The sequence below is a fragment of the Galendromus occidentalis genome, unplaced genomic scaffold, assembly GCF_000255335.2.
Source record: "Galendromus occidentalis unplaced genomic scaffold, Mocc_1.1 scf7180000077488, whole genome shotgun sequence".
Classification (NCBI taxonomy): Eukaryota; Metazoa; Arthropoda; class Arachnida; order Mesostigmata; family Phytoseiidae; genus Galendromus; species Galendromus occidentalis.
The window spans coordinates 888627-912629 of record NW_003805476.1 but is presented as its reverse complement, the minus strand read 5'-3'; the positions used below and the strand labels follow the sequence as shown (position 1 = coordinate 912629).

The following is a 24003-nucleotide window of genomic DNA, read 5'->3' as shown; positions in this document are numbered from 1 at the left end:
TCGGGCACGAGATCGCCCGGAGTCGACCAAGGTGTAGGAAGGTCACTGATGTGGAGCACCTGGTCGACAATTATACTAGAGACTGTCTCGATGATGAGCGTTTAAAATTGATTACATGATTGATGATCAAATGAAAAAATAGCCGAATATAAGGTTCCCGGAACGATTCTCGGAAAAAAAGTGCGTGGAGGATCTGCCAATTCGGCGAGTGTTCGAAACGCCCTTTCGGCCTCTTGCCCGCGCAAAGAGCCGAGGGTGAGAGAACCGAGTCTTTAGGAAAGAGAAGGTAAGCTGTCGGAGAACGTCGACCATCTGCGCAGATCTGACTGAATCGGTATCTCGCTATCTAGGGAGGCTATCGAGCGGAACTGACTTGAAACGCCGATCGCGGCCATTTTCTCGCGGTTTCCCTCCTCTCAACATCTTCTCAGGACCCGTGACCCTTTCCCTGCGGTCGCTTGAGCACTTTTTCCGGAGCGGTCAGTCTGAATCTTTCATTAATCTCTGCCTTTCTCTAAAATCCGACCGGGTATTCGACTCGCGCCTCCCTGTATCCATATGACCCCTTTGGACTTTCTACCTGATTTTCCGGCGGAAGAGAAGTTGCGCGGTCGTCGCGTCCCTGAGACCGCCGCGCTGAGCGCGCGAGCCGCGTCTGGGTTTCCCTTGAGTACTATTCAAAAAATGTATCCAACCGAAGCAACTCACCATTCAGCAGATGGGTGCGACGTGCTTGATGCGATCTCAGCATCTATAGGTAGAGGTGTCACGTGTCACTCCTCCGACCGCGAAGACACTTCATAATTCATCAACTCAGAGATTCTCTGGGATCCGGAAATCGTTCAACGAGTAGCTGAACACACCGCACAGATTCGTTTACGATTGCAAGCAGAGTCTGGAGAAAGATATTTCTGCCAGGCTCTCCGACGAATCATTCACAGTGTGCAAAGTTTTGAGTCTCTTGGCTCATTCATGTGTCAAGAAGAGTGATACATAAGCGACTGTCTTCCGGCGTGTAGCGAGGACAGACGAGCGCCAGCCGGCGTTATCCGAAATGTCGTCGAGCAGGCAGCGGTCCCCGATGTCCCCGATGATTCGTCGAGAATCGATCAATGGCATCGGGAGCCAACGAACTGTACTATACTCCCCGCGCTCCAAGGAGTGGCTTGCTCATGTGGCCTCATCGGGAGGGATCTCGATTATTTTCCCGGGTTGGAATCGGGACTCGGCACAGGGAGCTCTTTGAGTCCGAATCCACGATATCGGGACAGCATAGAAACCCGTCGCACATGCTCCGTCGCTGAGCGGGTAATCATGGAAATCGCCAGACGCGACGCAACGCGGCAAATGACGCGTCGCGTCAATTGCTTCGATCGCTGCCCCCGCATCTGACACCTCTGGATGCTGATGTTGATGCGATCTGAGCGTCGATAACCGTCGACACGGGACGATCATACTTACGATCACCGAGGGCAGGGGATTGGCTCCGAGATCTCGATCCAGAGTGAACCCAAGATCTGGAAGGGGCGAGTCGAAAGTACGCGCTCAGAAAGATTCTATTTCCATCACTGTGGGGGTTCCTCTTCAGCGTTGGGCATCGACGTATCCATCCCGCGTAAGGGGGGAAGTCACTGCTGACCGTCATCCTAGCGGGAAGTTCGGCCTCAAGAGGAAACCGAGTCGACCACTTCAGTATGCGACGATATCAGATCGGGAGTACATTATTGCGGACCCCCGTCCGCTGCCCGATAGGCTTAGAGGTAGGAGTGATCAGTGATCACTGAAGTTTCCGAGATCAATCCAATTGCATCCGGATTCATTCTATGTACTTTCGAAATCGTGTCCACGAAGGGTCAGGAGGGATGTCAGAACAGTTAAACAGCTCTCGTAAAAAATCTCAAAACTTGAATTCGCGAAAACTCGTCATCGCTCATCAGCTCAGTGAGGCAGTTCCCAGAAACACATGCGCTCTATTGTTATCCCAGGCAGCGACTCGTCTCTCACGTTCACAGTGAATTTTCCTGCTCCATGGTGACTTTTTTGCCTCGTCGAATACGCTCTTATGCGGTTCGCGGGGGGGGGGGAAGTGCCGAGAGTTGCTCGTCGCGGGCTCCCGCTGATTGGTGCTTGACTCGAACTTGAATGTGCGAAAGCCGGTCTCTAACTAATAAGATGGAGTCTCGATTCCTCGGCTCCCGCAGGAAAGGATCGGATTCCAGAGTAGAATGCTCGAGGACGGAGCCAAAGACCTCCTCCGGCTCGCGGCATACGAACGTGTGAATGGAGTACTTGTCCTCAAGTACTCCATGACCAGAACTAAGTGCACAGCCCCCCTCCTTGGAGCCCCCGGCAATCTCTCAAGATCTCGCTTCGAGCGACGCATCCAGAGAGCCCATGCATTCGGTCGTGCATTCGAATCGCGTCGTCAGCATGGTTCGTCGTTTCTTTGCGGAATATCTCGCCTCACTCTCCTCTGCTTATTCTACCGGGAATGCAACTTTATTCCGGGAAAGCAGTTCCTAGCGGGGCATCCACGGAAACGCTCCCACAGACCATCTAAAGGAGCTTTCCTTCTCGCCCGACGAGGAGGCTGTTATGTCTCGACCAGAGGGAAGGTCTACGACGAGAGCTCCGGCCATAGATCCGAGCCCGATCGCAGTGTGGAACGTTCAAATGACCGAATCAAATTTTCACGAGCCACACTTGGAACCCTGCCGGGCCTAAGAAGAGGAACTTGATGATAGAAAATTAGTGTGTCAGCCTTTAAGGACATGATGGGACGGTCCTGCCGGGGGATCCTTAGGATCTACCATGATGTATTCGATGTGTGCGATCCCGAAAGACAGACCCGTGAGAAAACCAAGAACGTTGAGAAACATACAAGAACTCGGATTGAGGATCCCTACGTTTGAACCTCCTGAACGTTCCAGGAGGCTTCGCGGAGTTCATCACAGCCGTTCGGTGGTCGTATCATAAGTATCAGACAGAGCCATCATGAAAGAATCAGAAATCCTGAATCCGAGTCTCCATCGAAGGAGAAGTGATGTCTATCTTGTCTGTGAGAGAAAGTGAAGCAGAGTCGAGCTTATTTTTCATGATCGCTCGATTGTCGGAGACCATCAAGATTCAGGCTCTAGTCGCGACGCTCATCCCTTCCCTTGTGTGAGAGCGGATGACGCGAACGAGAGTCGACTGGTATAGCTCAGGGAAAACAGTTGTACAGGTCCCAGCTCCGAATATATCCATCGGTTGCTCAAAAGCATGCCTACCTACTTCCAATCAATCTCAGTTCTCTTTCCGCAGCCCTTCTTAGGATCCGACTCTCACGTAGAAGGATCTGCACGGCGTGGCCGCACCGCCGATTGACAGCTGATATTCACAAAAAGTGCGATATCCGAATCGCAACTGCCGAAACGTTCCCGGCTGTCCGCGGCAACGGCGGACTCGCTCTTGATCTAGCATAGGACAGGAGGGGAAGGGTATTCAAGAGTCAGTCCCTCTGCGTCGCTTCTTGTGCAACGTCGCAGGCCAATTGTCTCGGCAAGCTTGTCTGAACAGAGCTCTCGTTCGAGTCGCATCCAGCTAGGCATACCATTCAAGGAAATCAGAGACCTCTGCATCATTACCGTCATAATTCTAATAATAACTCCCGTATTCCCTCCAATGGGGGGCATGCTCTATTCGACGGACATTGTTCGATAGATCTCATATAGACGGGCATATTTGAATCAGCGGGCACTCCTCCAAAGCACTGTTTGACGGGCGCGGTCCAAGGATGGACTGCACGCTATTATACAACGCTGCACGAAATTATACAACGGGAGGTCAACGAATGCAGCCTCAGCACGGTGTCGAACGAGACGGACACGGACGAGCTCTAATAAGCTTGTGCCCTCCCGGAGCTAAGTTTCCGACTTTTCCTTCACTTCCAAATAATAAATCATCCAATACAGGCGGGCATGCTTCTCAGAACGAGTACTACCATTCGACGGGCGCCTATCTTGGATTTCTGAACGATTATCGGACATGCTCTCCGACTAGAGGAAATCCGCGGGATCTAAACCCGTTTACTCCAGAACCATAGTCGAGGCCGTTTCGTCTTTGAGGCTTCTCAGTGATGCGATTTGGGACGACGCGGAATTTAATCCCCGACGTGGAAGCTGATTTCCCAGTGGCTCTGCCGGTCTCCGTCCTGATCATCGTGAATCGCTTCGGGTTAGAGCTCTCAGCTCTCCCCTTGGGTATCCCGGTCGATCAAAGGAATCCGACTTCAGACGACTTCAAGAAATTCATGGAGAGAATTGAGCTCATTTTCAAGTCTCTAGCTTGGCCGAACGGAATAGCGTCGGTCGGTCTCCATCTAGAGCAAGCTGTTATGACAGATCGCGAGAGGTCATGCAGCTTCGAGACATTAGGCTCCGGAAGACTGCCCTTCGCTGTATATTGGACCTCGATGTAGAAGGTATCGAGATCGTCCAAGCGGATTTCTATCGCCTCTATTCCATTTCTTGCGACGCATGATTTCGCGGGGGTCGATCCCGATGCCACCTGTGACCTTCAATTGTTTCGGACATGTTGAATATTGTCATCCAAGCTGTCAGAGGAAACACATGTTCGCGTTGATGAGAGTCTTGCCGGTCCTCTGGAAATGGAACCTGACCGGAGGAATGGTCGAAACGAGGGAAGCCCAATCAGAAGTCTCAAGGTACGTCACCGACGCGACGTCTAGGAAACTATCGTTCCTCCATTCGGCTGTCACGATCACGGCCCTGCCTTGTGAGCTTCATGAAGAGGGAATGTCCTTCAAAACGACATTCACGAACGGTTTGAATACAATGACGCGCGTTAAGCTACCCTTTGGAAGGATGCTCGGGTTCGGGCGATGCCCGTCTCACGGACCAAAGACTACAAGACGAAAGCCATCACAGCAGCGCCGAACCATGGAAAGGAAGCTGAAGCACAGGAACGGATAGGATAAAGAAAATTCGGAGAGTCTAATCCAGAGCCGCGATCTGATGTCATGACCGACAATGTCTGACGTCGGATATAGACGTCCCAATCGCAGTATTTGACTCGTGATCTCCCTGGGGCGTCGGGGATCCACGGAACGGATGGAGAAGCTTCGGAAAGTTTTTCCTACAGTGCGTGCTCGACCCGGACTCCCTGTTCTAGAAAATGCTCAAGTAGACCAGATCTCTTCAAGTCTCTTTCACCCATGATGCAACTGGGGAAGCATGATTCCAGCATGCTTCCATTTTGTTGTCGGGCGAAGCTTAGGCCATGTCCTCGCGATTCGAGACTCGCCCTCTCGAGCGGAGCTCAAGGACAGTCAGCTTAGATAGGAAGATTCTAGGCCACCCACTCGTTCAGAACCCAGAGCGCCATTCGAGCGGGCTGATTCCCCTAAGAGCTCCCGCGACGCGCTCCTCTTCGATGAACTCTCTTTCGATCGACTGGCATTCCAGATATTTTCCACTCGAGCAGGGTCTCGCTGGTTCCGTCGACTTTTCGTATTGATGGGATTCGAGGTTGGAAGCCTGAGCTGCGGACCTGGCATGTTCCAGAAGCAAACGCTGAACTATCAAGAGTTCCCGTCGTCGAACGGAATGCTCGCGGGGCAGCCGAAAGTAGATACCGCCGGGAATTAGAACACTTGAGGAAGCCCCGCAGATCGACGTTCGAGACAGATCGAGGAACGGGTGGCTAGCTAGCTAAGCAACCAGCCAGCCAGCTAGCCCGAGTCTTGACGAATCAGGCCTCCAGCCAAAGCTCACTTCCAGAATGATTCCGTCTCGCTTGCGTTCAAGCGAGGGTGCGCCTCCGAAGAGCCCCATCATGGTTTTGACCCCCAGTCCTGTATGGAGAACCTGCATCCGGTTAGGTCATCGCACTAGACACAAACTCATTCAATTATACATGGAGAATGGAGTGCTGAATATTCAGCTTTCAGTATTCATTTATACTGTGCTAGGTAGAGTTTTAGTTTGCGAGTCTGTCCCTCGTCGAACTTATATACATAGATACATGATGAGGACATCCGGAGGGCAATTAAGAGTCCGTTCGTGACCGCGATCGCACAGCATTGTCTTCGTACACTGGTAGAGGTGTAGATCTGGGGATGCGCAGAGACTTTTATCCAGCGAGGCATGTTCGAATGCGGCGCAGACTTCGCGCAGCACCCAGTTCTTCGCTTTGTGGGTTCCATGGTCATCCTGAAGCGTGAGATCTCGGGCAGCGTCTGCGTACGAGGACGACCCCAAATCGGGTTCTGCAGGCTTCAATGGAGGACGCTCCAAGCTGTCGCAGTCAGTCATCAGACTACACGGGAATATCAGTATGGTTCTTTCGGTCGCTTGGCTCGTCTTTATCCGCGATTATCTTCTCGCGGCTTCTGATAGCGGCGAAAATCATCAGGAGGAATACGATGTTCAATATATTACTAAATCCCAAGAAATACTGGAAGAACATGGGCCACCTCTCTATGAAAGGAGGAACGGCGTAGGCTGATATCGCAAGTCCCAAGCACGAAGCCGCCTGGGGGAGAAATACACTTTTCATAACACGTCACACCAGCATCAGAGGAAGCGATTGTACATGTATAGAAGACTGCCGAGGATAATCCAATGAAAGGCAGGTTTGAAGTTCTGTTGTGATTCGCGACGCCCCTTGAAAGCCCCTCAATGAATATTTCGCTATACTTGCCAAAACTGTGCCGACGTAGGAATGCCGTATGCGGATGTATTCGAAGATGAGACCACAAGCCGCGCCATACATCGAGGACACGCCGACACCCATGAGGGATGAACCGACCCAGACGCAGGTGTCTGAACGCTTGAATAAGATCATGATAGCTGAAAGGGATCGAAAGACATATCAGATATATGATTCTCCGGAGCAGGAAAAGAAATACTCCGAAGACTTGTATCCAGCGCAGACCTCCTTCCACTCACTCGATGCACCGGTCGCGATTGAATGAGAATATATTAAGAGTTGCGGTAGGTCCACGAATGCAGTCAGGAATACCGAAGCTATCCGAGCACAGGTGAAGAAAACCCAATATATACCAGCTAGGTAAGCCGATCGAGTCCGCGAAAATGCGAGAAAGGGACTGTTTGCGCCGTAGGCTGATATCAAAGCTGTAATCGAAGTCAGACCACAGGGTCACGTGAGTCTGATAGATGAGATGAGCCGAGGTATTTTACGACAAGTCGGGACATGCTTCACGGGACATTCAACTCACAGCCGAAAGTATGTTCGGTGTTGACGCACAGGGCGAGATAAACGAACAACAGAGCCATGATGAATAATTCCGTGGATTTCTTCATTTTTGGTTTAGCTTCTTCGTTTCCTCCGACCGACATCTTCTTGATGGTACTCGGATCACAGAAGTACGCTCCGAGCATGGACGAAAACATGAGGAAATAAAGGACACCGAAGAGCAAATAAGGGGTCTTGAGCTCCGCCTCCTGCAATGATGCGAATCGGAATTATCCCTCGAGCGATGACTCCTCCGACCCACAGGATACAGATGTTGGCAGACTTCACTTTCTCTTCAGAGCAAATGCTCGCAGACCAGGTCGAGGTATCGCTTCGGGCAAGCGCATCTAGGGACCGAACTCGCAGAAAGATCCAACAGCGCGAGTCGAGCGCTTCCTGATGGAGCCCGTGGACCTCCTAACGATCACTCCACCGAGCATGTATTCGACCCGGATGACATCTCACACTTGAAGTGGACGGATGCGGCCCAGTCCGTGCGGAACTCCTGATGAAGCACTTCCTTGCGGAAAAAGCCTTACGTCCATGCATCCATTGATTTTTCCTACCTTGACGAGGACACCATCATGTCTCGCGCTGAGGAAGGGCGCCACGACGAAAGGTCCGACCATAGAACCGAGCCCGCACGCAGTGTGGAAGGCTTGAATGGCTGATGCGCTCTGATCAGACCAGATTTTGACGAGCCGCACCTGGGACCCTGAAGTCACAGAGGAGAAAGGTCCGACTTCAAAAATTCGGACGTCGCGCGGGGTCATGTCATGAGACGATCCTCTAGGGAAAGCCCTTATTATCCCCGAGTATTTTACCGATGTGTGCGATCCCGAACGAGAGACCGGCGACGAAACCGAAAATGTGGAGATACGTGGGGCTGGGCAGGAGAGGAATCGCGATCGTTCCCACCCCGTATACGGTGGAGAATATCAGCGTCAATATCTGATCGTTCATGAACTCATAGAAGTATCCGCCTGTGAAATGAACCAAACGTCGAGCTGCAATCCATGTTTTATGTATATGCTCTCGGCTAAGGTGGCTACTAGGATCAGCTCAATGAGGGATTCGGAATTGAGGATCGTGACATACCGAAGCACGATCCTATGAACATTCCGAAAGCTCTGGCGGAGTTCATCAAAGCCACCTCTTCGGTTGTGGTAGAATGCATATCAGCCAAATCCATCATAGAAGGTCCGAAGACCCCAAAGCCGATTCCCTATTGGATGGGTCATCACGTTATCCCCCCGACCAACTATTGCCGCAGGATGATCGGGACTGCAGCTCATCATGATCTCAAGCTAGCGTCAAGGGTTAAAATTCCCCGCGCACAGCATCGTCTTCATTATCAACTCACCACTCCGAACATGATCATGAGTTGATTGTAGCTGTGCCACCACTCCATCTTTGTTTTAGCCCGCCAGCCCATCTTGCAATCCGACTCCACGCACGAATGTTCATCGACTGAGCCGCAACGCGATATAAAGTAAAGATCCGCACAGAGGTTTGATTGCCGAAAGTTTCCCAGGGTTGCGCGGAGACAGCGGGGTCACTCTTGCTTTAGTATTGGATGAGAGAGGGTATTCGAGTGCTGATCCCTCTGCGTACCTAGCTACATACTTTTACTATCGTGTCGGTGAACGAGTCAGATTCGAAACCTTCCCCGAATCGCATCCTATTCCAAAGATCAGTCAGGCAAATCGAAGGCCTCCGACTGGGAAAGATATCACATCGCATGCCAAGATCGGTGAGGGCTCGAAGTGGATGTCTTTCGGGGTAAACAAGCTAACTCGATGATTGGGTGTATCTCCACATGCGCCTTGGGGTGAAAGTCCGGATCCCAAGCCGCGAATTCGAGCATTCACGGCAATATCCGGAATAGCGGAGTGCCCTTCTCTTCAGATCATTGATCAATCTGGCAATCCATGATAAGCGATGAATAATGATCATTGCAGCCTTTACACTGTACAGTCGAGTCCTGAGGTGCTCAGTGAGTAAACTCTGAAATGATTTCGTCCGAGGAACTCCATCGTTGAGACTGTCGCACAGCCCGACAGGGGCCGGAGCGAGATTCTCAGTGAGGAGCGGGATCGAACGGTCATCGGCCTGGCTTTTCTGGAATGGAATCTTAATCTACTGCGTGAGGAAGGTCATCGCGAAGAGATCAAAATAATTCCTAGATGCAGGCTGCCCCAAAACGCTGGCGTGATTCGCGATGGAAGAAGCCAGCGCTTGACCCTCTTGTTCTTGACCCCAGATCTCGATTTATGAATGAGATCGGATTCGGAGGATGCAATGGGTACGTCAGCGGATAGATTCGAGAATGAAACGTTTTTATACTAATCCCGGTCCGTGTTTCACAATCATGTCGGCTTCCATTCAGCGGAATCTGTCATGACTCATGAATCATGAGTCATGATTAGGGCTGGGAATTCATCACGGCACTTTTTCCGAAAATTCACGGTACCGTGAATTCTCGACCTTGAGAATGCCGGGTAGGTGATACGATTGTGCTGATGATCATTTTTTCGGCGTCTCTCGAACGTCAGGTTCTTTTTCCGATAGTGGAATCCTCATCTCCTCGTGGAAACAGCTCTTAGAAATCGGGAAACATCTAGAAGAAGAGTGAAAAAAAAATTCACGGCATCTCAGGAAGAAGGGAAATTCACGGCTTTCGGCGCGACCGTGAATCCCGTGATGGATTCCCAGCCCTAGTCATGATAGATCATAGCAGACGGACATCGTCTTCTTGGCAGCTTCTCCTTCAGGCGGATTGACCGTACAGTCGATTTTCGACTTCCGTTCGATCAGATCAATGAATGATCCGCTCCATTTGGATTCGCCTCAATCTACGGAACCTCCCCTTCCCGGGGAATGGAGACTACGTATGTCCATCCAAAGAGGAACAAGAAGGAATCTTGCTCCTGTCGTGACCAGCGGCGTTTCGAAGTGAGCGGGCGCGACGGCAGGGAATGGATTTCCTCTGAAGAATTTACGATGGAGGTCGCCAATCGCATCGATACGAGGAGAGCTTCGAGCAAGCCACTTTTCTCAGGGGAGCGAGCTCTCTGATGGCGACGTGCACGGGCGATCTCCTTCAACCCGGGCATGTTTTGCAGCTGTCCACTCTAAGTCATGATCCGGTGCTCACAGGCATGTCGACGGCAACGAGTCTGGTCTCAGAAAACATCACTTGAGAACAGCGGTCCTTCGGAAAAACCGGAAGAGCTTGAGATGACCTCGACTGACGATCATTATTATTGTCGGGAGATCGTCAGGGAAGGGTTTCTCGCATTGGCTTGCATCCGCTCCGCGGCTATCCCAGCCAAGATCGAATCTTTGACGTCCAGATTGGAAAAGTCAACGCGCTGAGCGGCCCGTTTAAGGTCAAAGCAAGCAATTTGCTTCAGGCGCTTCCGTTTTGATATTGATCGAACAATCCGTGTAGAACGATGGGACATCGGTGTCGGCATGGAAAAAGCAAAAACTTGTTCTTCTTTGGTGGCGGGAGATAGTGGTACTGAAGGAGATTCACTGACTTTATTTACGCAAACCAAAAGATTGCTCTCATATTGTCGTCGGATAACTGGTGATCCGAGTGACACCATGCAGCTAGAGAATAATCCCGTCAACACAACTCGAGCTCGGAGCGGTATCTTGGAATACCCAGCGAATAGAGGCTCGACCAAGCTGGAATGTAATTTTCGACCCGCGCACTCGACTGAGCCCGCGACAGCGTCATCGTCGCCAAGGCGTCTACTGTTCCCGTCAGCCGATTACGATGCACGATCGATATACCGGAGTCCATTGGAAAGATTATTTTCGAGTGGGACGATCAAAACAAATACACGAAGCGGATAACTATCCTCCTTCCAAGGGAAATGCTGGACTTCTGTCCACGCTCAGGCCACTAAATCCGCCCAGCCTGCGCCCTCAGCGTCGGGGTCCCTGTCGACATTGGGTCCCTGCGGCCCCCATCTCAAGACTCGAATACCTGTATGGAGTATTCCTCAGCATCCAACCGAAAAACCACGCCTATACTCAGAAGCTATATGCCTAGTACATTTTCACAGTCTAGATGCGCTGCGTATTCCGCCGCGACCGCGCCACGATCCGAAAATTCGTCAGGAGAATGGATCGCCGGGTCGATGAGCTACAGGGAGTTGAATCCAGTGATTATCGAGTCGAGTATCTCACGTTGCGGTTTCTTCCTTGCGTGCTTCTTGCGCTTCTTCTTTCTTCGAATGAATGGTCGGTCTTCCGTTCGTGACCAAAATTATAACGAATAGAAGCATGAAATGCAGAATACTTCCTGCTCCCGAGTAGTACATCAGGAACATCGGCCGCACCTCCACGATTGGCGGCACGAAGTAAGCAGAAAGCGCGAGGCCCGAGCACGATGCAGTCTGATGAGAGAGTCCAGTCAATTATTATGAATTCAGGCACGCCTAACAATCGGGTTATACCTGTAGTCAGCATACAGAACCTCAGGAAGATATCAGCTCGGTCAAGTTCCGGCCTCGACGCTCACCAGTATCACGCTGATATGAGCATGCCGAACGTGGAAGTACTGCAGCACGAGGCCACAGACTGCACCGTACATAGACGACAAGCCCAAACCCATGACAGCAGCTCCGACCCACGCAAGCGGAGGCGAACTGCAGAAGACGATCAGAATACCTGCGGAGAGTATTTCAGGGAGTCTGAGAGCCATATTCCTGAGGACACAATCGACCGCGTCTCAGTCGAAACCAGTTCCTCTGGTCAAATTGAGTCGGTGATCCCTCTCAAGTGGGGATGACAGAGATTCACTTCCCGACAAGGAAGAGTCTCCGTAATATTGGGATAGATATTTTCTCCGTGTCCGAGACTGAATACCCATTTCCTGTTTTCGAGGGGGCTACCGTGAGCCTCAATCTACTTAAATCTTCTTCATCGATTGAATGAACGGAAGAACTTGCTTTCGGGTGGATAAGCTTCGCTTTAATACTGTTGTCATCCTCAAGGCATTCATGCAGCTTCTGAGCGAGTCGAGGATCTCCCTCCCGAGTGGAGCTTGATGACAGACCGATGAAGCGAACGGATACAAGGTGATCCGATCGTTCGGGGCATCGTTCAGCCCGGCTGATTCCTGTTCAAGCCATCACAAGAGGCCCCGATTCTACGAATCTCTGGGAGGTTTTTCTTTGTTTTCACAGGGCCTGTCTCGCCATTTTCCGAGGCGAACCTCGCAATGGGGGAGTTCCGCCGGCCTTACCACGATCGCTTTAGCGGAACCTCACCGCGCACCTATTCCTCGCGCGCTGAAATCCTGTTTCGGAGAGGAACATACGGGTGACTCACCTGCCGCGCACACTGATAGTGAATGCGAAATTATCAGAAGTTGTTTTATGTCGAAGAACACAGTGACGACGATGGAAACAATTCGACCACCCGTGAAGAACGTCCAGAACACTCCTGCCAGATAGGCTGCATCAGCCTTAGAAAATTGCAGGGCTGGACTTTTCACGGCGTACACGGATATGAGTGCTGTGGAAAGCGAGGGCCGATTCGAGCCTTCATTCGTGAAGAGGGAGGCAAGGTGCTCGATGATCGATTTTGGTAGGACAAGACAAATGTGGTCAAACCGAAAGGACGGTCTCCCTTGAAAGCGTTCTCAATTTTTGTACTCACTGCTGAAAGTGATCTCAAGGTTGACGCAAGTTTGGATGTAGAAAAACAGTAGAATCATCAGCACGATCTCCAGAGTCCTGCTCGAGGGACTATTCACGCTTTTGTCGTCCTTTTCGGTTTTTTTGATGCTTGATGGGTCCAGACAATATGCGGCCATCATCGATACGAGGATCACGACGAAGAAAATCCCGAAACCGACATAGGGGATGTACAGCCGGGTTTCCTGGACATGAAATCGGAACTCGTCATTCGTCATGGAGGAAGGTATCTCGAGTTGGCTTCCAGTATGGAATCGAGATCTGGTGGCTCGCCCAAAACTCTTTATGCCGAGCCTCTAGCCTGCTTTTCACCTTGAGAGTGACTCCGTTTTCCGTGAGACTGAGGAAGGGTGCGCCCACAAAGGGTCCGATCATGGCTCCGACTCCGAACGCCGTATGGAAAGCCTGAATGGCCGATGCGCTCTGCTTTTCCCATATCTTCACAAGACGCACTTGCGACCCTGCAAACTGGGCGATAAGAAGAACCCGCGAATGATCGCATCTATTTTCGTTTCAAGTCGCGATTCTGGCTCTACATAATATAATCACCGATATGTGAGATTCCAACCGCGGCTCCACCTCCGAAGCCGAGGATATACAAATATGTGATGTTCGGCAGTGAAGGGATCAAGGCGGTTACAACCGCGTAGATAGCCAGGGTGAACATCATCAAGATTTGATCGTTGACGTGCTCGTAAAGAAAGCCCCCTGTAACATGAAGTTTATGGTTCTACGGCTCTCTGAGATCTAGTGCTTGCGAGGGATCGACTCTGGAACCTGGGAACCCACCGAGGCACGATCCGAGAAAACTCCCGAGAGCTCTCGCTGAGTTCATGAGTGCCACCTCATTAGGAGCCGAAGAATAGATGTCAGCCAGATCCATCAGAGATGGACCGTAGATTCCCCAAGAGAGTCCCTTTCCACCGGCGGAGGAAGACTATTTCAGTTCGAGCTCCTTTTGGTCCATATTCGCCCTTATCGAGGATAAGATCACAACCTGGGAAGCACAGATTCGACGATTCGGAACTTACCATCCCCAAAACAACCATAATCTGATTGGCACTCTGCCAGTAGTCTACGAAAGGTCGAGTCAACTTCACCGTCATGTCGATTCTTCACTTCTGAGATCTTCGATTCTGCGACAAAACGTTGTTCTTGCTGAGGCAATACGGGAAGAAGCCGGTCGGAGGAGACAAAGCGCACCTCTAGCTCATTTGGGATGCCCATGCGGTTTCTCTTAGTATGGCACCCGGCTGTAAAGTGAGCGAGCGAGACGCCGAGAGATTCAAAAGATCCTAATTGTAAGGATGATGTTCACGGCGCTAGGGTTCGCCAATCATCGTATTCTGTCCGTGGTCAAAGACCTTGTGCATCTCAACATCCATCTTCGAGATGCCTCTCTCGATGAATTCACAGATATTCCGTGCCTCGAACGAATATCCAGAGCGGACAATTCTCTTACCAGGGAATCTCAATGGGATGATTATTAATCGAGGGAGCTGGCACGGTTTTGGTCGATCGAACCGCAAGCGTCTCCGAGAAAGAACCTCTGACGCGAATGTATCGCTCAGGACTTTCGCGGAGCTGAAGGATGGAATCCCGTCGCAGAATCCAGTGCCCGGCGATCCCGCCAATGAAATTCGATCCCGCAAATGGAATGCGATCTTCAGCCAAGATACAAGAGGGATCATTATGTGAGAGTCCAGGTGAGACAATGCAGCAATGTGGAGCAAGTCTGCCTCTCCCTTCCCCTAGCTGTGGAGCCGTGATTCGCTCAGTTTTTCGGTCGTCAAAACCCGATCTCGTTCGATAGATTGCCCAGTGTCCCACCAGTTGATGATATTGTGCTTGAGCGCTATGGAAGTTGCTCGAAGTCGAGGATTCATTCGATTCCGAGATTTCATCCGACTTCCCAAGGCGTCGCCCAACATATCTCCATCGAAACATGAATATTCCGTCCTTTGGACATCCTCGAAACATCCTCGGTCAACAATCATGATTCGGCTCAAATCCATTGCCTTAGAGCATGGGGCTGATGACTGACTCCGGCATGCCCCGACAGTCGCTCGGCACCGGAATCACAGCGAGCAGCGAAAGCGACTATCGCAGCGCGGTGTCGACTAGGCAGAGACAAAATCGTGTGAGGGGTCGGTCACCCGAATAATCGAAAAAGAGCGGCATGGAAGAATCCTGCTCCCCGATCCGGAGTAGCATTAGAAATCAGGGAAATCGGCCACTCTTATACGATCGGCGTAACGGAGTGAGCTTACAGCGCTAACCCTGGACACGTGGCAGATCTCGAAGAAATTCGCTGGTATACGCTTCGGGGATAGTTAGGTGATTTTTCGGGTGAGATTTTTCGCTGAAGAAGAATCAAGACAGAGTTGAGGCTCGGCGAAGAAATTGTATAGTTTTGCTGCAGACAATACTTATATATTTATTTATATGTACGTCATCTGCCAAAGGCAACTCCCTCGAACTTCCATCGGTATGTAGAACCACCTAGCCCGCGTTCATCTAGCTTCTCGACAGGCCTGCCCCATTGAAAATCCGAGATTCCTTAGCTGCAGCCCCTCCCCCCTCGAGCCGGATACTCCCTATCGCTCCGGCGTCTGGATGGGTGCGGCATCTGTACGAGGAGCGGGAAACGTGCACGTCGAACGCCGCGCCGTCTGGGAAACTACAACGAACAACCGAGACGGACCCCGGGACCGGCCCGGAACTCCGTCGCGACAAGCTCGCGTGATGAGTGATAATCAGATCGTATCCGTTTGTAGGCCCCGATTCGTTCGCGCCGCATGAGCGTACGGAATGGATCAGGCTACGCTACTGTCTTTCTTCGGCTCTTGATTCCCTGCTTCTTCCGAGAACATAACTTGCTTCCCACGTAAAGCCCAGAAGATCGCCAGCAATATGATGATGTGAATGATGTTCCCCAAGCCCGTGAAGTACTGAAGGAACATCGGCCACACCTCAACGATAGACGGTACGAAGTAAGAGGGGAAAGCGATTCCCAAGCATGCGGCCGCCTGTGGACACGATAAATTGGTTTACGGCGACTCCGGAAATTCTCAAAGGAGCAAACGGAAGCTCTTATCAAAATGGACACTAGTGTCGACGAGCATTCCCTCACATATGAGCAGACATGTTTACCAAGATCACGCTGACGTGGAGATGCCGCACGTTAATGTACTGGAAGACCAGACCGCTGGCTGCGCCGTACAAGGAAGATGCTCCCAAACCCATGAGGGCAACACCGACCCAGGCACACATTGTTGAGCTGTTGAAAATGATCAGGATGGCTGGATAACATGAAAAAATAAAAGATACCTCAGAGTCCACTTCTCCTCCTATGCTCTACTTGAGATCCTCCCATGTGATGTCTGTCCGCTATTCACAAACCTGAGGCGAGAATCACGAGCGAATGAGAGATGATCAAGAGCTGCTTCACATCGAAGAAAACAGCGATGACGATCGAGACGATCCGACCGCCGGTGAATGTCGCCCAGAATACTCCCGCCAGATACGCCGCTTCAGGCTTCGAGAAATGCAGGGCCGGACTGCCGAAGGCGTAGACAGATATCAGAGCTGAAGATCATGAATTTCAAACCTCAGTGTGGTCCCACGACGACTCTCCCAGTCTGCGTCCGCGGTGACACTGGGCCGACCGCGTGATCGAATGCTACGTAATCAGCACGCTCGAGGGCGCCTGTCTGCGCTGGCTGGTGTCGAGGGGCAGCTCATTGGGGACAGATGGATTCCTGGATCGCCTATTCCTGCCTTTTCCCTACATCGAGCACTCACTGCTGAATGTACATTCTCCACTGCAGCAAACGGCCAGATAGATGAACAGCATAGTCATCAGAATGATTTCCAATCTTTTATCCGATGCAGAGTGCTCGATCTTCTTCGCTTCTTTCGTCTCCACAATTCCAGCTGGATCGAGGATATACGCGCCGATCATGGATGCGACGACCACGACGCAGAGGACTCCGATGGCAGCGTAGGGGATGTGGAGTTGCGTTGCCTGCGTCGAGGATGTCAGCTTGATTAGTCCTTAAGCCCTGTTCGTGTGAGACATTCTTGGAACAATCCCGAACAGAACCGGTGAAGCCCGTCCGGACGCGAGCAATCTGGACGCCTTGGGCGCAAACCATTTGCTCGCCTAACTGCCAGTTGAGATAAAAAGAGATTTTCAGGTATGTGCGAACACTTAGAGGGTTCTCTTTGTGTTCACCGATTAACTATTGGAAGCGGAAACGTCTCGAAGCTTTTGCCACCACCAAAGAGGGATAATAATTCAAATGTCTGTCCCGGATCGATGAATATAGGAATTCGTGCGACCTCGCGGCAAACGTCGCCAATCCCGCATTCCTTTCGGCGGTCGAGCCTTCAGCCCGGAGAACCCTCCCGCAGGGCTCCGACTCGAGGCGGCGAAAATTCTTCGCCCGCTCTAACCGGGGCCGGTGGCCGGAAGAGACCGACGTTCGAATGGGGCGCTACATTCGGAGACAGCTCTGAATCGTCTTGAGTTTGTAGGATTTAACATACAACCGGAAAGATTCCTCACCCTTAGAATGAGGTCGCCGTCCCGCTCACTCAGGAAGGGAGCGCCCATGAATGGTCCAAACATCGCTCCGACTCCGTAGGCTGTGTGGAAGGCTTGGATCGCCGAAGCACTTTGCTTCGGCCAAATCTTGACCAGACGTACCTGAGATCCTATTCGAGAAGCACAATTCGATATTTCGTAATGTTGATGACGGTCTCGCGGAATTCGACTCCCGGGACTTCGACACACTCAGGACGGAATTACCTGGAGACGAGTCCCCGCACGGATCACTTACCGATATGCGAAACCCCTATCGACGTCCCAGAGATGAAACCAGTGATATACAAAGAGGTGATGTTCGGAAGCAGCGGGATCAAAGTCGTTCCGGCCGCGTAGATGAGTAGCGTGATAATCATCAATATTTGATCGTTCATTCGCGCGAAGAAAATACCGCCTGGAAAATTATCGTACCATTGACTGAGTGCTGGCTTTCTGGGTCCCGAGGCTCAAGGCGACGCCCACGTGAGCATTCTTTGACCTACCAACGCATGATCCGAGGAACATTCCGACGGCTCTCGCTGAATTCATAACTGCGATACCATCTGGGGTTGAGGAATACACTTCGGCCAGATCGATCAGAGACGGTCCGTAGATTCCACTCGAAAGACCCTGTTATCGAGAAGACGGGTCAAAATCATGCTCCTATCCGGCCTGGATCCGTTCCAGTGTTGCGGATCGCCTCCGATGTCCGTGGGATTCCACCAGTCCTCCGATCCGGAGGTTGCTGAACACTTGCCGCTCCGAAAATGACCATGATCTGATTGATGCTGTGCCAATAGTCTAGGCCGGGTCGCTCCAGATTCACGATCATGGCGAAAGGATAGAGAAGGAGACGATGTTCTTCCCACGGCGATGGTCCCTCACGAATCTTCCGGAGACTATGATCCAATGTGAGGCTTGAGTCGTTACTGGTTGCCTCTTATTATCGCATTCTGTCGTAAAATTAGCTTGAGGCAGGAAGGCGAGTCGAGAGATAATATTGAGCTTGATGACAGAACGCCCTGCCGCTGGTTTACGACTCTCGAGTGAGGTTTATCGAGAAGTTTGTCCTTGACATCGGAGGGTTATTCGGGCCCACGGCTCGGACCCAACAGCAGGACTCTGATCACGCTCCGTGCTACGAGGTTTCGAACATGGATGTCTCGGATTCGTGCGTTAACGCTGCGGCGCTCTCCAGACTCTTTACTTCCGGATTATTGGTTCGAAGTATTTGCCCCGAATCGGAAAATGGAAGGAGCTCGCTGGAGCCCGGAGACAAGAAACGAGTACGGGCTATTTACTGGTCAAGCTCCAGCAGCGTCCGCGGGTTTCTCGGTTTTCCTCGACGGCACCGTAAACTCCCTCAGACGCACAGTCTAGACTCGCAGTCGCCGGGAGTATCAGCGGAGTCGGAACGTTCCATGCTCGAAGATCTTCCACCCGTTTCGCGACTCCGATGTTTATCCTCGCAGACGCTCTTTGAGGTCTAGGTCAGCGCTAACAGTAAATGCAGCCCATCCGTTCTACCAGGATATGTAATCCGCGAGCCCGCGGACGAGACTCACTGCAGCGGTCAATGGATCAGTTGTTCCGGAAGCGATCAGTCTTCCGTCTTCCCCTATCGCTCGTACGTCTTTAGCTAATCCCACTGCCGCGTTGCATTCGGATTCGGAATAATCGATCGAGCGCAATAATGATAGCATAATTAGCAGTATACAACGCGGTCGGCCGAGCACCGCGAAGGCGGCAGGGTGGAAACGTCATCGAGGCCATGCTACTCAAAATCATGACTTTCAGGCCAGGGGGCTCTCGGGCCGTTCTGGACATGATTTATTCTAAGGGTGAATTCAGGGCGATTCTGAGGAATTATCACCGGCCGACTGCTCTGCCATCTCTGGTATATATGTGTAACAGGGGTGCTATGATCGATTTTTGGACACTTCCTCAAAACTTTCCGCAGTAAGGGAGAAAATGTTAGGAAATTGCCTTTCTTCTGTGAACAAAGGCGTTTCCATTACTGTCTTAAAAGTTTTCAGAAGTCAGTATTTATGACACTTCAGTATACGAGCCAGCCCGCTGCCAATCCGGTTGTCGATTAAATCAGCGCGTTCAAATTTGAGCCTCAGATTGCACGCTACTTGATTGACCCGCTACAAAGCTCTTTCGGAGGCTGATTGAGATGACTCCGAGTCGAAGGCTTCTTCGGGGATGGCCTCGACGATTTTTGGATCTGCCCCGGTTACTTGTGCGGTCAGGTCACGGAACATCGCGATAGCTTTGTCGTGAATGCTGCGACCCACGTAGAGAGGGACGACGCGGAGTAAGGACCACGATGCGATCAGCCGACCTTCCGGGGAGAAAATCGCGATAAGGGCAGGCATAGAGCAATAATAATTGCCGTGAGTATTCGAAGCTTCTTCCTATCCATGAGAACCGTATCTCTGAACCGATGAACCCACCGAGCCGGAATTCGTACACGGCAATGTTCAACATATGTGTGGCGCGGAAGAACACCACCACGTGAAAAATCCAATGATACCACCGGTCTAAATGAAGCATCGTAGTCCAGAGTCTCACTCTGAGATCCCTTGAATCTCTCGCTCCACACACGAATCGGCTAATCATGAATAAATCGAAAAGAGGCCAATTGCCGTTCAGAATCAATTCCAGCACACTATTCTCCCCGGAGCACAAACATTTCAGAGCGAAGAGTAGCGAACAGGTGTGCCACAAGAGATCGGAAATCTCCAAGATTCCCATGGAACCCTTCCGCCGGAGCCATATGACCGGATTCGGTCTCCGTCTCAGCACCAACACTTTCGTTGTCATCCGAATTCGAGCTTCTAACTTCTCACGCAACGACTAGCAACTCATGATTCTACTGGGGCGACACAGGCGTAGGGTAGACCTTAGTTTCCTTCCCGGCTGATTGGGAGCCTGGGCGTCATTTATTCAATGATTTGAATGGATTCCCTCTACTATCGAAACTTTGGGACTCTATTCAAGGACAATGCACAGGATTGCGCCTCACAAGCGACAAGTATGTGGAGGCAACGTGAAAGAAAGAGGAAAAAGATATCCTTGGCTCGATACAACATAGCCACGCTTGCGTTCAAGTACACACGAGAGGGTCTCGAAGATTTTTAACTCTAGCTAAAGGTAGTTGCGATCACGGGAGAGCATCTTCTTTTTGGATCCCTTTCGGTTTCTCGTTCGCCTCATGTATCGTTCGCTTGCCCCTGACAGCGTTGAACATCAGGAGTAAAACGATCAAATGCGAAATATTACAGGTCCCGATATAGTACGGGAGAAACATGGGCCATCTTTCCACAACCGGTGGTACAAAATAAGCAGGCACTGCGATCCCCAAACACGCGCCCGTCTGGAACCGTGGAGAGATTAGATTTAGAGATCTCGGGAGGGGAATCGTATCTCAGCTCTCTATCTCACAGCCATGATCACCACGTGTGATCACTCTGAAGGCATCGGGAAGAACTCACAAGAATCATGCTGATATGGAAATGCCTCAAGTGGAAGTATTTGAATACTAGAGCTTTAGCGGCGCCGTACATGGCGGACACGCCTGATCCCATCAGAGCCACTCCGATCCAAGTGCACGCAGCGGAGGAACCGAACAGGACGAGAATACCTGTGAAAGTCAAAAATAAATATCTCTCTATACTACCGCCGTTTGAGGACCGGGGGACGATTTCCCCGTCGTTTCTCCAGTCTGTATTGGCGAAAATTGTAGTCGATAGTCTTGCTCGACTCCCTCACCTGAGGCGCAGAGCACGAGCGAATGGGAGACGAGGAGGAATTTCTTCACGTCGAAGAAGGCGGCCACGAAGATCGAAACGATCCGGCCTCCCGTGAAAGTAGTCCAGAACACTCCCGCCAAGTAGGCCGCATCAGGTTTCGAGAACTCCAGTAGAGGGCTGCCGTGAGCATAGACCGAGATCAGAGCTACGAGGAAAAGAAATATTGTTCACGAGACTCCAGAAAATCGACATCCAGGAATGCATCGAATAGCGAAGGACAAGTATTGAGTTGCTCACTACTGAACGTTGATTCGATGTTGACGCTTGTAGTCAGATAAAGAACGAGAAGCGCCATGAGGACAGTTTCGAAAGCTCTACTCGAGTCGTCGTCTCTGACCTTCTTGCTCTCCTTGGCCTTCTTGATTCCAATCGGATCTACGCAATATGCCGCTATCATTGATATTAGAATCAAGAAGAAGAGGAATCCGGAAGCCGCATACGGAATGTAGATTCGTGTCTCCTGGAACGGCAAAATAATGTTCAAGCTCCGATTGACAGCGCTCGTTCATCGATGTCGAAAAGATTCGCTTCCGAATTTATCTATCGTCAGTCAGACTCAATGATCAGAATGTTTTCTCCATTACTGACCTTCACAATGATATCGTTTTCCCTCAGACTCAGGAAAGGTGCACCGACAAAAGGTCCGATCGTGGCACCGACGCCGTAGGAAGCGTGGATGGCTTGGATAGCCGGAGCGCTGTCCTCCGCCCACAGGGTCACGAGACGCACTTGCGATCCTACAACGCAACAGAACCTTTTTCTCCGATTGTCGTGTTTCGGCACAGGCAAGCCGCCCCGAGGACATATGGCGCGGAGCTTGGGTATCGGAGCTCGGTCAGTCATGGATTATTATTTAGGAATCTTTAGCGACGTACGCCAAAAGGCAATAGGTTTTCCGACGGAAGCCCGTCAGGAGCCGCATGGAAGCCCTCCGGGAACCCGAGAAGGACCCGGGGAGGAGCCGAAGGAGGAATCTACCTGTTTCAGCCCGCTGCCGGTCCCGGAGCAGAAACCTCCCGTGGAATATGACGTCTTTAGACTTCCAGATTGGGTAATTACTAATTCTTGCAAGTTATTCCCGGAACGGATTCTGTCGTACCTATATGGGAGATCCCGATCGCTACTCCTAAGATGAAACCCAAGACGTGGAAGTAGGTGAGGTCTGGGAGGAGCGGATGGAGGACCGTCCCGACTCCATATACGGCGCCCATGATAATCATCAGGATTTGGTCGTTGATGCGCTCATAGAGGAAGCCTCCTGAAATTGAAGAAAGTCCCATCGAGGAGCGTGGTCGCGGATTCTCATGAGCAGACCGCCAACGAACGAGAAACGAGAACTGAATGAGAAATGCTGTGATGTGACACGCACCCACGCAGGATCCGATAAATAATCCGATGGCCCTCGCCGAGTTCATGACAGCCACTTCATTCATGGCTGAAGAATAGATTTCGGCCATGTCCATGAGGAAAGGTCCGAGAAGGCTGTTGACGAGTCCCTTTCAAGCAGAAAACAGCATGTTCAGGGAAAATCCAGCTTTGAGAAGCCGAGGAGACCGCAAAGCGTCTCGGTAGCATTTCAGGAGCATATTATGCTCTCTCAAAGGAGGGCTCCGAATCGTCCCCGAGTCGTCCCTCGATAAGGCTGACATCTCTGATAACAGTGCAGACTGAGAAGATCCTATGCTCCTACGACACATCAGCATCAATACGTGACATTCCGAAAATACAATGATCTTACCACGCTAAAAACGATCATGATCAAGTTGGCAGTATGCCAATAGTCCATTCGGGAGCGCCTTGATTTCTCCGTCATCTTGAAAATCGCTTCCAGACTCGCAATCTATTAGGTGGAAGTGTCACCTGAGCAGTCCGTTTGAATCCCGATGGAGTAATTCGCTCCCGCTGAAGAACACGGATCCCACCACGGTCGTTACTCGTAACGGGAGCGGGAGGTGACTGCAACGAGAAAACAAGGACGCTTATCGACTTGATGCTTGCGCGAAAAAAAAGAGTGTCATGGCCTTCTCCGGAGCGAGAAATCATCGACTTGCCTTCCGTTCGTGTAGATGGATCTATCACAAATGACTCTCAAAACTTTCCCTCCGTCATCCATGCGCCCGTGAAGCCCTCGGACCTTCCAAAAACGCCGAGTGGTATAGCGCTCGAGTCGAACTCGGAAGAAATCCGATATGTCGCTAGAAAGAGGATTCGCAGCCCGGCGGACTGGATGTACGAATGTTTCCGGGCCGTGTTGTTAGTTCCCGGCGACCATAAATGTTGAAAAGAGGCGCTGACAGTGTTGCGGGCTGTCGATTCCGCAATAGACTCCTAGAGCAGCGACACGGTCGCAATGCTGTAATTGAGAAGAGAAATTCAGTCTTCCGATGGCGGTCATTCGGAGGTAGGCAATTTAATTAGAGGGCTCCTTCTCAGGCGAGCGAGGGATGCGACCCTCTCGTCTGACGGATCCGAAGGTCGGGTAGAAAATTCCATGAAGTCCTCGCGGAATCGCTCGTTCTCTACTTGAATCCGCGGATCCGAATCGCTCGAGTTGGGGGCCTGACGACCGCGTCATCGTCAACTATCGATGACGTCGAAGATCGAAACAGCAGGCGATAAGAAA

The 24003-nt window shown here is 51.3% G+C and overlaps 4 protein-coding genes across 4 annotated transcripts; all 4 read right to left on the bottom strand.

Annotated features, from left to right (window-relative positions):
• Positions 1 to 6318: 6318 nt before the first annotated feature.
• On the bottom strand, positions 6319 to 8692 carry LOC108864586 (sodium-dependent glucose transporter 1-like). Its single transcript, XM_018640561.1, has 7 exons — positions 8621 to 8692; positions 8356 to 8482; positions 8082 to 8240; positions 7824 to 7972; positions 7241 to 7466; positions 6703 to 6851; positions 6319 to 6534 (listed from the first exon to the last, which is right to left on the bottom strand). The coding sequence occupies exons 1-7, from the start codon at positions 8690 to 8692 to the stop codon at positions 6319 to 6321; spliced, it is 1098 nt and encodes a 365-aa protein (XP_018496077.1).
• Positions 8693 to 11456: 2764 nt separating this feature from the next.
• On the bottom strand, positions 11457 to 14080 carry LOC100902946 (sodium-dependent glucose transporter 1A). Its single transcript, XM_003746162.1, has 8 exons — positions 14006 to 14080; positions 13764 to 13911; positions 13524 to 13682; positions 13287 to 13435; positions 12937 to 13159; positions 12607 to 12792; positions 11795 to 11943; positions 11457 to 11669 (listed from the first exon to the last, which is right to left on the bottom strand). The coding sequence occupies exons 1-8, from the start codon at positions 14078 to 14080 to the stop codon at positions 11457 to 11459; spliced, it is 1302 nt and encodes a 433-aa protein (XP_003746210.1).
• Positions 14081 to 15790: 1710 nt separating this feature from the next.
• On the bottom strand, positions 15791 to 18394 carry LOC100902798 (sodium-dependent glucose transporter 1). Its single transcript, XM_003746161.1, has 8 exons — positions 18320 to 18394; positions 18066 to 18192; positions 17819 to 17977; positions 17545 to 17693; positions 16779 to 17001; positions 16377 to 16562; positions 16128 to 16276; positions 15791 to 16003 (listed from the first exon to the last, which is right to left on the bottom strand). The coding sequence occupies exons 1-8, from the start codon at positions 18392 to 18394 to the stop codon at positions 15791 to 15793; spliced, it is 1281 nt and encodes a 426-aa protein (XP_003746209.1).
• A 2170-nt stretch (positions 18395 to 20564) lies between these two features.
• On the bottom strand, positions 20565 to 23535 carry LOC100902651 (major facilitator superfamily domain-containing protein 4A). Its single transcript, XM_003746160.2, has 9 exons — positions 23432 to 23535; positions 23119 to 23336; positions 22750 to 22876; positions 22480 to 22638; positions 21969 to 22117; positions 21618 to 21840; positions 21340 to 21525; positions 21063 to 21211; positions 20565 to 20944 (listed from the first exon to the last, which is right to left on the bottom strand). The coding sequence occupies exons 2-9, from the start codon at positions 23191 to 23193 to the stop codon at positions 20732 to 20734; spliced, it is 1281 nt and encodes a 426-aa protein (XP_003746208.1). The 5' UTR covers positions 23194 to 23336; positions 23432 to 23535; the 3' UTR covers positions 20565 to 20731.
• Positions 23536 to 24003: the final 468 nt, after the last annotated feature.

What these genes read in the sequence shown, in the direction of transcription:
- LOC108864586 (XM_018640561.1), bottom strand. Translation starts at nt 8,692, where the DNA reads ATGGGCTGGCGGGCTAAAACAAAGATGGAGTGGTGGCACAGCTACAAT. An exon ending in GTTCGGGATCGCACACATCG is followed by an intron (nt 7,973 to 8,081) that starts GTAAAATACTCG and finishes CTGTGACTTCAG; the next exon opens with GGTCCCAGGTGCGGCTCGTC. An exon ending in CACCGAACATACTTTCGGCT is followed by an intron (nt 6,852 to 7,240) that starts GTGAGTTGAATG and finishes GATCCCTTTCAG; the next exon opens with CTATCATGATCTTATTCAAG.
- LOC100902946 (XM_003746162.1), bottom strand. Translation starts at nt 14,080, where the DNA reads ATGACGGTGAAGTTGACTCGACCTTTCGTAGACTACTGGCAGAGTGCC. An exon ending in TTATGGTTGTTTTGGGGATG is followed by an intron (nt 13,912 to 14,005) that starts GTAAGTTCCGAA and finishes GAACTGAAATAG; the next exon opens with TCTTCCTCCGCCGGTGGAAA. An exon ending in TTTTCTCGGATCGTGCCTCG is followed by an intron (nt 13,683 to 13,763) that starts GTGGGTTCCCAG and finishes TTCATGTTACAG; the next exon opens with GGGGCTTTCTTTACGAGCAC.
- LOC100902798 (XM_003746161.1), bottom strand. Translation starts at nt 18,394, where the DNA reads ATGATCGTGAATCTGGAGCGACCCGGCCTAGACTATTGGCACAGCATC. An exon ending in GATAGGGGTTTCGCATATCG is followed by an intron (nt 17,694 to 17,818) that starts GTAAGTGATCCG and finishes CTTCTCGAATAG; the next exon opens with GATCTCAGGTACGTCTGGTC. An exon ending in GCTCGTGATTCTCGCCTCAG is followed by an intron (nt 16,277 to 16,376) that starts GTTTGTGAATAG and finishes CATGTTATCCAG; the next exon opens with CCATCCTGATCATTTTCAAC.
- LOC100902651 (XM_003746160.2), bottom strand. Translation starts at nt 23,193, where the DNA reads ATGACGGAGAAATCAAGGCGCTCCCGAATGGACTATTGGCATACTGCC. An exon ending in TCATGATCGTTTTTAGCGTG is followed by an intron (nt 22,877 to 23,118) that starts GTAAGATCATTG and finishes TCTGCTTGAAAG; the next exon opens with GGACTCGTCAACAGCCTTCT. An exon ending in GATCGGGATCTCCCATATAG is followed by an intron (nt 22,118 to 22,479) that starts GTACGACAGAAT and finishes GTTGCGTTGTAG; the next exon opens with GATCGCAAGTGCGTCTCGTG.